This window comes from Manduca sexta, chromosome 15 (genome assembly GCF_014839805.1).
Source record: "Manduca sexta isolate Smith_Timp_Sample1 chromosome 15, JHU_Msex_v1.0, whole genome shotgun sequence".
Classification (NCBI taxonomy): Eukaryota; Metazoa; Arthropoda; class Insecta; order Lepidoptera; family Sphingidae; genus Manduca; species Manduca sexta.
In genome coordinates, this window is record NC_051129.1 from 5208539 (window position 1) to 5224984 (window position 16446).

The following is a 16446-nucleotide window of genomic DNA, read 5'->3' on the forward strand; positions in this document are numbered from 1 at the left end:
TGTTTTAATCCTTTTGTCACTAATACCTACAAAATTCCTGGAACTACCTTCTAAGAGTTCTAAGAACATGTGAAATTTGACTTTTTCGATAACCAGCTCTACCATAGGGGTCATTGGTAAAAAATCATTCACTATTTCTGGTGTTAATTTTTATTTTATTATTTTAATATTTTTATAATACTGGCAAGAAATAAAGAATGCCGTTACTCCTCGCTCATAATTAATTTCAGTAAACTTAGAAGCTCCAATATGCTCGCTAGCTATAAATTTCTCGTGTTCTAAAGTTCCGGAAGAAGCCGCTAATTAAGATGTTCTTAATAACGAGATCCTACAAGCGGTATAACGTGTCTACTGCGCTAATAACTTCATGTCCTAATTGTTTCAACGTGCCTCTAATGAACTGATGCCTATACGGTAAATATGCCTTCGTTATAAATAACTTTAACACTCTAATACACTCAGTCTAGCGTCATGCCTTCAGGAGTAATATTTATTATTTATATTCCGTCAAGCAATTATGAGCATGTACTTCGATTCGGTAAACCTAAAAATGCGATTTCAATGGAAAATGCACTAGAAAAACCATATCGATTGGCTGTTGAATTAAGAAATAAAAAAGCGAGAAGTATTCCAATTCATCTGACCCAACAGTACTACAATGAGGCATATAATGGTTTGGAAATAATGAAGGACGATGAGTTTTTTACTATGGAAAGTGTGAGTACCATCTATATTGAATACAATATTAAATTAGAAAAGACTTAATTGCACAATTAATCCTATATCTGTAGGTCCGTTAACAATGCTATGCCATTTACATTCTCCGATAAGATTGATAATCTGCCTTTAGACCCATTTTTACCAGGACACAACTAGTCTGCGGGTCTACACTGTCATTGTTTTTAATTTATTGAGCATTGTATCCAAATCTACATTCAGATATTACAAGAATTAATGACAAAGCTACAAGTCGAGCATGCAGTGTGGACGAGCGATAAACTGGGTAATTATTTTAAGATAATATTCCCGCTGCCGACGGGAGACCGATGCGAAACGATGCTTCATTGTCTTACAGAACTTGGCATTGGCGTGAAATGGAAATCTATAGTTAGGTAAGACTATAACTTTAGGGCAATTATTACAATACAAGGGGTACTTTAAATGAGTAAACGTTTCAGCGTTGTTCCATGTAACGTGGTACATTCAGCGCTTGATGATGAAAGTGACGAGGAAACGATAATGTAAGTTTTCACACGCATTTTATATATTTAACGAGAACTGATTGCGTCGGTGGTTATATAACGGTACGACTGCAGTGCTGAGATCTCGGGTTCGATCCCCAGGGCGGGCACAGTGATATTGGGTTTTTATACTCAGTATCAGCCCGAAGTCTCGAGTTTGAGCCCGATATGACGTTATACTCACCCCCTATAACATCTTGGGACAGAATATATACGGCAGAAAAATGGGTGTATTCGTTCTTCCCCCTCGTTGATAAAAGAGTGTGTGTATGTTCTAACCAGAACTAAGTAACTACTAAGTGTTCACTTTAATTAATATAAGTTTAAACAACAATACATGCGTAATACCATAATGTAAAATATATACAGAATAGTCTTTTAAAATTCTAACAATTTTATAAATCTTAATTCAAAATCTGCACAAAAAAAATACACGTACGTTTTATTTTTCCTTTTCCCGGATAATACGCTTCCCCGGTTAACACGCATTGTTGGTTGGGTCTCTGCGAAAGCGTCTTAAAGAACTTGTACTGGGCTTATTATATCCAGGACTAAATTTAGAGACAAAAAGAAATCGCAATACTAAGAAATATGTGAGTAAAACATTCATTAAAATTATTATATTAAAATGATACAGACATAAAACAGAAGACGCAAAACGCTGGAGAAACTTTGTGGAATCTATCAGATCAAAACTAACAGTGAAACAGGTGGTGGACGGAGTGCGCGGCGGCGGAGAACTTTCATTTGATTATCTTACGCTAATTATAACAGCTGAGTATGTGATTGATTCGTAAAGTTTCCATTCCTTTTCTAACTAAAAGTTACAATATAAATCATTTATTCCAGTTCCCTTGCTGCTCTTGGTCTCGTTGAGAACAATGCATCAAACATTGTAGCGGCAATGTTAGTCTCTCCTTTAATGGGACCAGTTATGTCAATCACATTCGGCACAATAATAGCAGACAGAAGTCTCGTAAGAAGCGGTTTCGAAAGTTTAATTATGGGGATGTTGTTTTCGTTAATATTCGGTTTCATATTTGGACTTATATTGGGCACAACCGAAATGCCTTGGGGCTTTGGAGACTGGCCAACCGAAGAAATGAAATCACGGTAACTTAATTTAGCGTTTGTAATTAAGTTATGTGTCGCATTGAAATTCGAATATTGTAAGGGGCCGTATGAAGTCGAATAATTATGTACATTTATATTAATTATAGCGGTAACGTGCGATCTTTATGGATGGGCGTCTTGTGGGCGCTAACTTCTGGGACTGGAGTCGCTTTAGCATTGCTTCAAGGAAGTGCTGGTCCACTTATTGGTATTGCAATATCAGCTTCCTTGTTACCACCGGTTGTGAATTGTGTAAGTTTTTTTTTATTATGGCACGCATAAAAAAAAGTAAAGTTTGAAGTAAAATCTTTTTTGTAATTTTTCTTTTCCACAGGGACTATTTTGGGCTCTGTCTTGTATTTGGCTCTTATACCCGGGAGTAAAGATACCTCACCTGAAGGGTGAATCCTACAATGGCACTTCTTCGTATCAACCTTTATACCACGACTACATTCCAATTGAATTTGCTGTAAATGGCAAGTACCCTATTATGGTTACATACCTATTCAAGATTGTTACATGTAATGTAGAATTTATCTATTGTATTGTATTGTAGCCTCTAGAGTCTAGATTCAAGGGTTTATGAAACAAATATGAAATATAAAATTAATTTTCCTATTCAAAATTCAAATCAGAACATAATTCCACAGGCATCGTAAGTTGCTGCCTCACAATTGTGAACGTTATCTGCATATTCATAACGGCCATAATATTCCTCAAAATTAAAGAAGTGGCGGCACCATACACGTCGAGTCCGGACGTAAGACGGTTCTGGGAACAAGATATCAAAGTTGCGAGAGAAGCTAACCGCGCTTACCTACAAGGCGAAGAAGATGAGCGAGCAGAGTAAGATTTTACTGATAACATTTTACTTAAAAATAATGTTAATTTTTCTTTGTTAAACTCACATCCCAGGTAAAGCCAATTAATATATAATTAATTAATAATAATTTATATGTAAATGAAAATGTTCATTTATTTCCAATATAAGATACGTTATTTATGATTCTAGATTGATTCTCGAGGACCTTAACGAAAGTACAAATGAAGAAATAAAAGAAAAATTGGAGGCAGCCGTACAAGAAGCGTTAGACGACGATACATACAGGGCAATCAAAAGAATGAGTTATCAAAGTCATAACGCCGACGAGGTAACAATGATACGTTATCATTTCCAGGAAAATATAGATAAATTACTTCACGTTTATGTAGGTGACGAAAGAAATCATATTATCTTTGCGACAAGTCCATCTTTCAACATAGTTGCATGCTTAGTAGTTACATCATATTTAATTTACCCACCTGTACCAAATGAAAGTAGGTATAGTCGAAGATATAGGAGAAAGTTTCTTATGAGCTGGACCAAATTTCATATAACTGTTCCCAGTTTTAAGAGATACTGTAGTGACGGGTTACGATTTTGAGGTACCTATAAGGCATGGACACATAATGCTGCTTCCTCCGCATATGCATTACATAGCACTAATACTAATCTTAATAATTATCAGGTAATCAGATCTATAGGACTACAAACTGGGAATCCAGAGTCAAGGAGATCTAGCCAAATATTTTCAACTGTGCCTAAACCGCAGTCGAGGACCAATATTGACGACATTGCAGCTCTAGACAAACTATTAACATCAGTCCTGGGTTTAAAAGAAAATAGAAGACGTTCTTTTCGGTCTCATAGAGGCACACCGCGCTCCAGCAACTTACCGGTTATAAATGAGCTTCGGAATAGACGATCCGAATCTTGGCCAGACAAGATCTTTGAGGACTCTGTCGTGAACAGCGTTATTACTACCTTGAAGGCTAACAAAAGAAATACTTCAGATGAAGAGTTATTTTTAACACCAGAATAATTTAAGCACGTCAGTAAATTCACAAGCAGAATATACAATGTTTCTGTAACGTACCTTTGTTCGCAAATATCTACTCTTGGTACAGTGGAAACCTATTACTCCGTTAAGAGTGTTATTCGTGACCATTTTCACCAAACTTCTTATGAGTTAAGGCATCACCGATTTTGATAATGCTACAAAATTATACACAGCCCATATCATTGGAAACCTTATTTGCACCTCTTATGTGTTGTCAGTATGTAGATAAAAAACTCATAATTTCAGGGATGGTTGGTGAAAATGATCATATTTAGTTCTTCAACTAGTTATTAACTAAGTGAGGTAAAGCTTTAGGATTTGTTCATATAATAAAAAGAAATATGTTATTTAATAAAATGTTTTATTTAACTCTATGCTTGAGCTTTGTAAATCTTCGGCATTATAGTAAACAAACAAAAATAATATTTTGTAAAATAATAATAAATTATATTCAATATTTGCTATCTATAGAAATATCACAGCACAGCTTAATGTGAAGGTAAAATTGACGTTCTACAGATCAAATCCGTATTTAATCATACAATATGTATGTTGTTTCGACAATGTTATGACTTTCAGTTCATACGTGTTATCCTATTAAGTAATTACGATTATGAGGTATTCGAATTTGCAACATTCGTCAAGATTTGATCCCATTCCCTGTGGCATCAGGCGTACTTTTTAAACTTTTGTTATGTTTAACTTGAGATGTGTAGATATCATAGCCTAGGGATATTGTATTGTCGTACAACACTCTATATCTAGTTGGCAGGAAGTAGAAGTTGATGATTTGCGCAGGTGGCCACACCATCCACTCTGCTCGGTACAATGTCACAAACTTGTCTCTTACTTCTTCTTTAAAATTCTCCAATGGATTTTCTTCAAACAACGCAACACTTCCAAAAAACGTCACTATCATGACTGGCGAAAAAATCATTTGGTCAAGGAATAGTTTCTTTGCAACCATGTCTAAAGTTTTTCCTATAATAAACCTGTCAAGCACTTTGTACCAATGGTGACACAGAACACCCACTGCTGCACCAGAGAATGCCATATGACTAGTCCGTTTTAAATCAAACTTGTCCTGTTCTTTAATGTATATTTCATAGTGTTGCTCTAAAAAGTCACCTAATGAAGATAAACTTACTGATATGGTAATATTTGTATAAAATAAAAATTTATCACTAAATGCTATTCTCACAACATTTTTGAATTTTGATAGAGGTGCCGAGTTTCGTACATTAGTCGCCAGTTTTCTCCACGTTATTCCGAGTGCTTGCATTATATTATCTGAAAAGAATGAAACAATGGCAATTAATTATTGGAAGAAAATATTTAATATAACTACCTGTACTTTAAAAAAAAAAGCCATTGTTACTTCATAATAAATAGTTTTTATTGTAAAATTACAAAACAAGTGGACAACAGTTTTGTTGAGTATAATTAATTGTTTATAATTTTATTGTATTTTCTCTTTTGTCCCTTCATGTTTTATGTGAGAAGTATAAATATCATATCCAAGAGATATAGCATTGTCATACAAAACCCTGTATCTGGTGGGTACAAAATAAAAATTAAATATTTGTGCTGGGGGCCACACCACCCACTCAGCTTTATACAGTGTCCAAAACTTATCTTTAACTTCATCTGTAAAGTTTTCCATGGGATTCTCTTCAAATATAGCTACAGTAGCAAAGAAAGACAGTATAATCAATGGAGAGCAGATAAATTGGTCCAACAACAACTTTTTGACCACCATTTGTAAAGATCTGCCTACTATTACTCTGTCGAGAATTCTGTACCAGTTGTGGCATATGATACCAGCACTGAGGCCAGAAACACCCATTTGAACAGTGCGCCCATAGTCATATGTTTCTGAATCTTTTGTGTACAACTCATAGCTCTGTTCTAAAAAGTCTCCTGTTGTAGATATGCCAATAGATAGAAGGACATTGGTGTAAAATAAATTCTTGCGATTAAATGCATCATCTGCTGCTTGTTTGTAACTTTTATATGCTTTTGAAAAGAACCTTCTAACTCCCATTACCAAATAATCATGTTTTAAACCTAAAACAATGGGTTTATTAGTATATATAAAATAGGCAATCTATCTATTTTACACCAACATTTTGCAGTATGGATTTAATTACTTATTTTTAAATAGTTTTATCTACATATCTCAGTTGTCATGTAAAAATTGCTTTTTAATATATCAATATATTATAATATATTAAATAATATGTTTCTGGTTATAATATTTATTATATCCTGCGTATATGGCAAAATTTTAAATTCTCTTAATACTTTTGCCTACACCTTCTATGAAACCTATATATTATTATAATAAATATAAGTTACACAAAAAATCTGTTTTCATTAATAACCAATATGTTACATATCTTCTAACTTTTTATAGGGTGGTAGGGAGAATTAGTAGATGTAATTATATAGTAACTATCAGCGTCCATGAATACTCTTATTACCAATGGATGTGCTGGTAGGAATTAAAACGGCGGAGCACTGGCGTTTGCCACCTTTGCTTGATCCATATGGTTAGGGAGTTTTCTCTAAACATATGGACCAAGCAAAGGTTAAAAAGCTAATTTGCTACCAGATCTCAATATATACAGACAGTGATACTCCATCAGTCAAACCAATTCGTTAATCCTATCTTATACCACTTTCGATTTAGAATAAAGAAATTAATAAATGACTAAAATTTAAAGAAAAAATATGTCTCAAAATAATACTTACGTGTAGGTTAGTTTTTAAAATCCCCAGACACAAAAATAATTTAAGAAAATATATTTGGCGTACAAAAGATATTGTTAAAGTAATAAATTCGTAATTTTATTATACTATATTATATAACATTAGTAAAATACATGTTTCCAACTTTACCTCTAACCTCAAAATTAAACTTTCCGCAAAAAAATAGTGATGTTCTACCTAAATAGTGTAGTGATTTAGTAAGAATATAATCAGAAAAGTACAAAATTTAAAGTATTAATATTTATATAGCACCAAAGTATGTAATGTAATTAGTTATATGTCTTCCAATAAATAATAATTCATATTTCATTATGTCATTCATATTTATATCATAAAATGTGACTGGTGACTGGACACTGGGCAGACGGAAGTTTGCCAAGAAACGATAGACTCTAAGAGGTCAGGCTTCTGAGTCTGGCCACATTGAAAAAATCTGAATAAAATTATTGTATGAGAGTCAATAACAACTGCTAACGGATCTTCCACTTTATCCAGATCATGAGATCCTCATCATCTAATATTTAATTAGAACTACATACCACATTCTTTTGCTATTAATTAAGTACTTAAACAAATATTAGTTGATCCATAATTTATTTTTTTATTGGTTGAATGGTCGTTGTTTGAAAGGTCCAACAAGCACATTTTCTTTTTACTTTTTGGCATTTAAAGAATACTCAAAAGCATATAATATTATTTTGTGCTAAATAAATGATTTTGGATGGTACAAGAAGATTTTAAAGGTTTCGATGAGCTTAAGGGGTAATTTGTTTTAAAAGTTGATAACACCATTAGTTGAACTGTCAAAATTGTTTAGCTTGGTGTAATTGGGTTTTACAAGACAAGATTAAATTTTTGATTTCTCCCTTTGATATCAAGTCTTGGTTTCCTTCTGGAGTTTTAATTGTTTTTGTGACTTGATACTTACTTCACCATGGCAGGTATGAGAATAGATTAATATTTATGGTTCCTTAAAATTGAGGAATCAGAAACTACCTATTTACGAACTTCGAAGCCCAAAATATTGTTTTTGCGTTAATGTTTGTACTGAATGAACCAAAGTTTCAGATTATTAATCAATAGTTAACACACAAGCTGTATCTGTTCCAATAGTTTCAAAATGAGCATCAACGAATGGGTCCGTTTACTTAGTTTACGTATAAACAATTAAAGTTCAACCTCTATTTTAATATAAATGATTATATCAGTAAATCGTCTGAAATGTATACTTTAGTTAACATAATAGTGGTACTAGGTGATGCAATATATTGATCTTTGTTTACCTTGTTACAGATAAATTGACCCTTGGCAGGCTTGCTATGAAAGATAGGTCTACAGCTCATTTACGAGTATATGTAGGGGGGCTAACAGAAAAGGACACTGTTGATGAAGTATATGAGCATTTCATAGGCTACGGCCAAATCAATGGCATAATCGTAAACAGAAACTTTGGTTTTGTACAATTTGAGCTTGAATCAAGTGCTCAGGACGCTATTGCTAAAGCGAATGGTAGAATGTTTAAAGGGAAAATATTATCAGTAAAAACTGCACAGACTACAGACAAAAGGTAATATAGAATATTTATATTAAGAATAATAAGCATTGAATTACAGGATAAAAGGTAATGCAATATAAAATGTGATTAGGAAATATTGGGTCAAATTCCATAATATTAATACACATGTTTGTGGTTAATGGGATGATTAATTTATTTTATTATCTATGTATTATTCTTTGATACTACAAATTATTGGTTTTCCTACCCATAATGGATAATCTAGTAGGTATATTATTGATCAGTGCTTTAGAGTTAACACAAATCCTCTATCTTTGTTTTGTTTTCTGTAAAATTTACTGCCATGTGTTAATTAAGGCAAAAATTAGTTTGATTTGGGATCCCTCAAATAAAATCACCTTCGCCACTGTTAGAAAGTATTATATAAATGAGATTTATTTACTATCACACAGTTGTTCTATGTAAGCAGTTTGGAAACATCAATACATTTGATTATTTTCACAGATATGACACAAGTGAAAGTGCCACACAACAGGAAGCCCCATCTGCATTACAGAATGATAACTCCCAAACTGGGAATGAAGAATATGATGAACCTTATGATGTATATGGAAATTTTGTTGATCCAAGTAAGATTGTTGATTTTTTGTAAGCTTATACATATTTAAACACATTGACTGAATTGTTGTAATAATGAAGTGTCTAATAGTGCAACACCAGCCATGAAAGGTGTTGTCCCCAAACAAATAAGACAAACAGTCTTAAAAATAATTATTTTCATCAGTTCTGTGCTTGATACATCCTTAAGCACCAAAAAACAACTGTTGAATGAACCACATTCAATGTGTTATTTTAGTTGCATGCTGACTTGGCTAAAAGTTCAATTTAAATTCATATTGTCCAATCTGTCATAAGAGATTATATCATTATAATTTAATAATTCTATTTTCTGAATGTGAAAACTTTCTGTATACCATAATCATGCTTGTTTTAGATTATAGAGATGAAGAAGTAGACAGTAATCACACCTGGGCAGAAAATAATGGTAATGTTGAAAGTCGTGGGAGAGGGCGCGGGCGCGGCCTGCCTCGCGGGAGAGGTCGCGGAGTGCGCGGGAGGGGCGCCGCAGCCTTCCGAGACTGCTCTCCGATGGACAGGAATGGTATGGGTTTATATTCATTGATTTCTAGTATAACTCATAATGATTGCTTATATTCATGTGAATGTTTGACAAAATCCGAAAAGTAGTTTAATTTTAGTATAACTCATTTAAAAAATTATCCACATATTGCTTTAATTATTATATTTTTTAAGTATCAGGGAGTGGCGATTGGCCGGAACGTGGTTACGAACGATATTCTCAACCGATTCCCGAATACCCGAGAGCAATACCCGTCTCAGAAAGAAACGACTGTGAAATAATTGTAGTTTCCAAATCGCTCACGTAAGTAATGTCTAAGACATCTATCACTATTCCACAAGACTAGTCCTGCTTTAATTTAGTTGTTATGATAAATGAATGTATAGTGTTTGATCCATTTCAATAGAAATTAAGTATATTTATAATGTCCAAATACTTTTCTTACAATTTACAGATCAATTCCGTTATAATGTTTCCAATAATAATTAAATTACAATAAAATTTAATTATGTAAATGATATATAATTTAAAGTTCTCCAAAAAACGCACCTGATAATTAAACTTGTTTCTTGAATGTGTGTTGCACTTTCATGCACGTGTCTGTCGCGCTTAGTTTATATTGTAATGCCAAATTAGAAAATAATATCGTCGCAATAAATGCGCGGACAAGTGCCAATTCTTCGGCGTGGGATATTTGGGACTCGATACGCAGTGTAACTTGGACAAGGACATTGGTGGATTTTCCCCAAGAGTTGCAGTGGTGGGTGTACTGGTGGAATGGCTTCAGAATAAACATCAAGGACGCCTATTTCTTGTACTCACGCCGCCAAAATATAACTACTATCAATTTAACAACTCTTTGTTTACAGGGAATACGCAGAATACATTGAAAGTCGATTGAAAAGATTGGGGATCGTTGTCGATTTGTTATTTCCTATGGAAGATGTGCCTATTGGCAAAGTATTAGGTAACATCGCTTCGCGTGGTTGCCTTTACGCTATTTTGGTTATGCCACAAAACCAAGAACACAGATCTCTAACTCTGACTATACTGCATGGACTCCCTCAAGGTGGGTTCTGTTTGACGTGGTAAAAACCAAACCATTTAAATAACTTTACTAGGTCACACAGTACCACCATAATTATAAAGTAATTTATAATAATACTACCAGAAAAGTAAGCAAGTCTTAATGCCCTCCCTCGAGCAAAAGCCTTAAGCATTCGTTCCATACATTTTCGGCAAACTATTTACGGCGGGAATATGCTTACGACATACAAATATATAAATGCTGTGTTAGTACTATCACTCAAGAACGGCTGAACCGATTTGGTTGAAATTGGTGTAGCTTAGAACCAGGAGACGGACATAGAATACTTTTTTTTCCGTTTTCACGGGAAGGAGACGTGACATAAAATGTGTTATAACAAAACGAAATTTGGTATGAAGAGGGTTTAAGACCCTGGAAAGGTTATAGGCTAGTATCCCGGGAAAATATATAATGAGACTTTTATCCCGGAAAACTCCTTCACGCAGCCGAAGCCGCGAGCGAAAGCTAGTTTATACAAAAAATAAATTTTAGCTATTTATAAAAATTTTAAACTACCGAAGTATTCCTTATGATATGATGTCTATTTAATAGTGTTGGTTACAAATAAAAAGTATGCGTACTTTAGGGGATCACAAAATGAACAATTTTGTATAGTGAAATTAATGATAAATAACATTAACCTACCAGTTACGAAACATATTGTAGATGTATATGAAGTTTCATTTCTTTTCTATGTTTTATAATTTCGAGTAGATAACTTCTAAAAATACGCAGTTTTCTTGGGGTGCACCTTAATTTGAGTACAACGAAAACGCGGGCGGATCCGTGGAAGAAGCAAGTACAAAATAAAATCTTCACACAAACTTCATATATTAATTGCAGAGCATCGTAATATGCCGCTAGAAGACGCACTGCAGCTACTATCAAGGAATTTCCAAGAGGTGCAGCGCGGAGGTCCGTCTGGCAGAGAGGCGGTGTACGCGCTACTAGGACAGCTCGCAGATGGACGCACCCTTACCGTTCTGCAATATGATAAAGTCATGGAATATCTACAGGTATGTGCCCTGTGCTAGACAAAAATGCTTAACCAATATATCTTCAATGAAGTTCTCCCAGTGGGTAATAAAAAAAATACGAAGTACCTGCTTTTCAATAGAGAAAAGGAACATAAACAAGAAGTTAAACGACAATAATGTTTTTTTTTCAAAATAAATTAATTCAGGGCACATTGAATGAATTAATGTTAGACTCAAATATTGTTGTCAAAAATACCAATCAAAGCTCAAAAAAAGCAATCTGAGAAAAAACTAATAATGATGCAATGTCACACTAGTAATTTCTTAAATTTGACTACTAAAACTAACTTAAACTTATGTTAAAAAAATATTTAAAGTGGATAATCTATTAAATATTTTATTTATTGTGTAAATATATTGTAGCCCTGTTTGAATGTTTTTATGTATTTAGTTGAGAGTTAAGAAGTGCTTATTTGTTTAAGGAACGCCGAGAGCAACAAGTAAAAATTGAATTAGGAGAGCCGCTGAATGCTCCCGCGAGCAAAACCCAAGTCGACCTACAGCAACGCATTCTCAGTATATTGAATGATAAGAAGGTGACGCCAGCGGCGGACACTCCTCGCGTACCGTCTCCACCGCCCACTCAACCCACTTCGAATAAGTTATTAAATGACCCTACTGTAAGAAAAGCATTAGATTCTATATTGCAAAAATTTGTATGAACATTAAGCCAAATAAATAGCCCATGTTTTGGGACAAACAAAGTCTTCTCATTAACCTCAAGTCTTAAAAAAAACACCTCATTACATGATATCTGTTTTATTTATAAGTTCGTACATATTATTATAGGTGGTTCAAACAGTTATGTCCACAGAGCTAGCAGTTCATTGGTGATTTGAAAGGACAAACAGTGCTATAGTTAATTTGTTACATATGTACATACACACAAAGACATTTTTACAACCAGCTAAAAACTAATACTCTGACCTAATTTGTGAAAATAATATATTGTTTGCGATAGATTTATACCCCCAATATTTTTATTCAGCTATAACTAACATTCAAAGCTGAGAAACAATTCTCAAAAATGTCTTGGATTAAAAAATACATGCAAGAATTTCACGATTATTTAGTAACATCATAATTTTGTATTACAATAAATATAATACCAATGACCTGATTACAATAATACTTATTACACCGCCAGCGGCTCCTGAGAACATTACTTTCATAGTGTGAAATGTGTATCAAGTTCAACATGCATACAATTTTTGTTTTATGTTTTTTATATTATACACATGAAAATATGCATGTCTATCTTTTGAACTTATAACATTACCTCGGTACTTCGTTTTTGAGATGATTTACATATGGCATTGAATTTGCAAGTCATGACAGTCAATATTATAATATGTAGTTATCATTGATTAAATCTTTATATTGAGATCAGGTGTTTTTTATTTTACCTCTTTAATTTTCTGAAGCGTTATTATCCATTAAAAATTGTATTTTCATTTATTTTTCTAGTGGTTATGAGCTATACAAGATATATAATAAACTAGTATATAATTAGGAATATCCACATCTTATTCTATATAAACATATCCACATACGCCCTTACTACTACAGCAACTAAATGCCACCAGACACCCATCGAGCTCGATAAAGCTATCGTTTGGAAGAATTTGGTGTCAATCTAGAGCTCGACAGGTGAGAGCGATATTTACAAATGATCAGTCAAATATTTTTAGCTCTGCTAACTAGAGCAGGCAAGTCTGTCCATTTAATCCTGTAAAATTCGTCATAAAAGTTAGGTCGCCCTCTCAGGTGGATCTTCTTGTTTAGAGGGATCAAAACCTTCTTTTATGTGTCCTCCAGTACCTTTAGGATCTAAGTCAGTGGCCCAACTGAAGTGCATAAGGGCTAAATGAGAATTGCCTAATTTATTGTGAACTTTTCCAAGCAAGTAGTATACTAGAGACTCTCTTGGAGCTATATCCTTTAAGTGTTGAAGATCAGTTAAAGCATCTTGAGGCCTTCCTGCCCTTAATAATACAGATGCCCTGTGGAACCGGCACAATGGGTTTTCAGTGTCTAAAGCAACAGCCTTCTCTAACGTGGCAAGAGCTCTATCCATTTTACCCAGAGCTGCTTGTGCTAATCCCAGCTGGCATTTCAAAACCCCAGAATTTGGATGTATAGTGAGTGCCCGCCGAATATGGACCTCTGATGGCTTCCAACGTTCCTGTCGCGCGTATACAGTGGCAATACCAAACCAAGCCACGTAATTACGTGGGTCAATGTTCACTGCTGTTCTAAAGCTTGAAAGAGCTTTGTCTGTTTCTTCAGCTACTGCATATTCATGTCCTAATAATGCATGAGCATACGCCGCACTGGGATCCAATTGTACCGCACGTTTAAAAAATTTTAACGCAGTTTCACGCTCCTTATGTAGAGAAAAGCAGTTTCCAGCAGCTAACCATGCAATAGGATTGGTTCGATTTAATTCCACTAAATCTTGAGCCAAAGCAGATAACTGTGCTTCACGTTGTAGATGCCATAAGCAGGTACTATAAATATCCATGCCCTCTGTACGATTACGATATTGTTTCCTAATATCTGCGAATATTTTGGCCGCGGCTTCATATTGCGCCAATTCGTAATGACCTCGCGCAATCATTGTTTGCACCCAAGGTGAAGCAAGTTGTTTTGGTGGTAATTCATGAAACAATTTAATTGCATTTTTACAATCTAAGAAGGCTAGAGCTTTATATGCTTCACCTATTTCTCGCATTAAATTTAATAATGCTATACCATTGGAATTCTTTGGTGCAATATTGGGTGCTACAGTTTCTATACTTTTAGCTCTTTCATTGGTTTCTACAAGATTTGATTTTATGTTTTTAGCAGTGCGTTGTTTGTTTTTCCTGGAGGGGCTCTTGGGAGCTACGATTTTTCTACTAGGTGATTTATTATTTTCTTTCACAGAGTAACTACTATTATTATTACTGAATAATCTAGAAGACCGTCGAGGTGCAGGTCCAGTACATCTTGGAGCAGGACTAAATACAGCTCGAAATGAATTAACTAATTTCGGTAAGGTTTTCTGTTCATTTGAATCTGTTAGCATTGGAGTATATAAAACAGGAGATTCTTCCATGGGTAACATACCAAATGATGGGGAAAATGGAATGGGTGCTATACCACTAAACACACTATGCATACGTTTTACAGGAGCCTGAGTTTCTGGTGTGATGCTGGTGGACATAGTCATAGGAGTTCTAGAGGTGACATTATTTGGTGTGACATTAGCATTAATACCAGTATTATTAGGAATGTTACTATTAACAAATGAAATGTTTTCCGAATTGCTGACTAGATTCACTAATGTTGTCACTCCAAATGTAAAGTCACTGTTGTTTATATGGAACACTTGGTGCGGATCCACTTTCTCACCCATGTTGCACAGTTGGGCAAATGATTTCCACATGAATGGATTGAGCGTAAGTGCCTTTTTATGTGCATCGCTTGCTTTATTTCTTCTGTCTGTTGTTGTATATATTTTAGCAAGAAGTTGTAAAGCATATGGGCCTTGTTCACCAAATTCTGAAGCAACCATATCAAGATTTTGGTTTGATCCTAGTGCATTTTCTGCTTCTTTGTAACTAAAAACAAAACAAAATATTACAAATTGTCTTTGTGGATAAAACTATTATTATTATTATTACTATTATATACATCAGGCGGGCAGTTTAAACAACTGATAATGCCCGTATCTCGCTATTACTACAGGTTTTCATTTGCAGCTAAGTATTTGTCCAGTACTATAATTGTATGACATAATTATATGACAACTACTTGTCATATAATTATGCTGTCAATTAATAAGTTGTTTAATGCATATCCGATACAACTAACAATGTCACAACATTTAATGTTTTTTGCACTATGTTTTGGTACTTACAGTTTCAAATCGACAGAACATTTTGCTAAAAGGAATCTGGCCTGCGGCAGGCTTAAGGGCATTTGTTTTAACAAATGGTGTGCTTCATTCACTCGCCCAGCTCTATAGTAACATGTTCCCAACAAAAATGCTGTCTCCTCTGACGTCACTGAAATCAGTTCAAACTTAAGTCGTATTCTTAAAATACCACAGCAATATAACAAAAATTATAAATTTAATGTTTCGTAAAAATCGATAATTAACTGGAAATTGAGGTTGTTGAATACAGTTTTATAAACATTGCATCAAATTTCTTTAACATTTACCTTCAGCATGCAATCTCTCTGCGAGGAATATAGCATTATCGTACTCGTAATTATTGAGGCAATCCCAAACAATAACCTGTGAACAAATTAAATAAAAATTACTAACGTCCCCAGAGTTGCGTTTGACAGTTCGATCAAAATTATGCTACGCTTTACCTGTATAGGCTCTTGCACAATCATGTTTTTGTAGATAATAGGTTATTTTAGATAATAAATACTACGAAATAATTCACATCGCCAGCTACGAATTACACAGTCACAAAATAAATTACAATTAGAACGTATCTCTTACGACGGACATTTTTAGTTTGTTGATTGTCTATGGTATTATTTTAAATAGTTGCCATGGTATAAAATATATAGATTAGAATGACATGATGATTGAACATCTTTATCATTCCAATACTCACCAACAAAATATATTAATAATCAAAATTACATACATAATGT

General features: G+C 34.1%; 4 protein-coding genes across 7 annotated transcripts; 2 read left to right on the forward strand and 2 right to left on the reverse strand.

Moving 5' to 3' along the window:
* The first annotated feature begins 29 nt into the window (after positions 1-29).
* On the forward strand, positions 30-4500 carry LOC115440048. Its single transcript, XM_037438966.1, has 10 exons — positions 30-717; positions 940-1113; positions 1165-1241; positions 1879-2019; positions 2091-2354; positions 2462-2606; positions 2689-2830; positions 3005-3200; positions 3367-3505; positions 3863-4500. The coding sequence occupies exons 1-10, from the start codon at positions 472-474 to the stop codon at positions 4214-4216; spliced, it is 1878 nt and encodes a 625-aa protein (XP_037294863.1). The 5' UTR covers positions 30-471; the 3' UTR covers positions 4217-4500.
* Positions 4501-4578: 78 nt separating this feature from the next.
* LOC115440051 (mpv17-like protein 2) lies at positions 4579-7295 on the reverse strand. Of its 4 annotated transcripts, none has more exons than XM_037438762.1 (3): positions 6989-7295; positions 6037-6301; positions 4579-5524 (listed from the first exon to the last, which is right to left on the reverse strand). In XM_037438762.1, exons 2-3 carry the CDS (start codon positions 6131-6133, stop codon positions 4875-4877), a joined length of 747 nt encoding a protein of 248 aa, XP_037294659.1. In that variant the 5' UTR covers positions 6134-6301; positions 6989-7295; the 3' UTR covers positions 4579-4874. The 4 variants fall into 4 exon arrangements, with proteins under 4 accessions (XP_037294659.1, XP_037294660.1, XP_030020055.1 ...); XM_037438763.1 differs by having other exon boundaries at positions 6012-6301; positions 6989-7294; XM_030164195.2 differs by lacking the exon at positions 6037-6301 and having other exon boundaries at positions 7136-7292.
* A 412-nt stretch (positions 7296-7707) lies between these two features.
* LOC115440050 lies at positions 7708-12487 on the forward strand. The gene is made up of 8 exons (XM_030164192.2): positions 7708-7947; positions 8300-8573; positions 9027-9151; positions 9517-9684; positions 9837-9966; positions 10533-10732; positions 11594-11766; positions 12210-12487. The coding sequence occupies exons 1-8, from the start codon at positions 7941-7943 to the stop codon at positions 12447-12449; spliced, it is 1317 nt and encodes a 438-aa protein (XP_030020052.1). The 5' UTR covers positions 7708-7940; the 3' UTR covers positions 12450-12487.
* A 43-nt stretch (positions 12488-12530) lies between these two features.
* LOC115440046 (cell division cycle protein 27 homolog) lies at positions 12531-16332 on the reverse strand. Its single transcript, XM_030164185.1, has 4 exons — positions 16153-16332; positions 15997-16072; positions 15692-15839; positions 12531-15392 (listed from the first exon to the last, which is right to left on the reverse strand). Exons 1-4 carry the CDS (start codon positions 16174-16176, stop codon positions 13538-13540), a joined length of 2103 nt encoding a protein of 700 aa, XP_030020045.1. The 5' UTR covers positions 16177-16332; the 3' UTR covers positions 12531-13537.
* Positions 16333-16446: the final 114 nt, after the last annotated feature.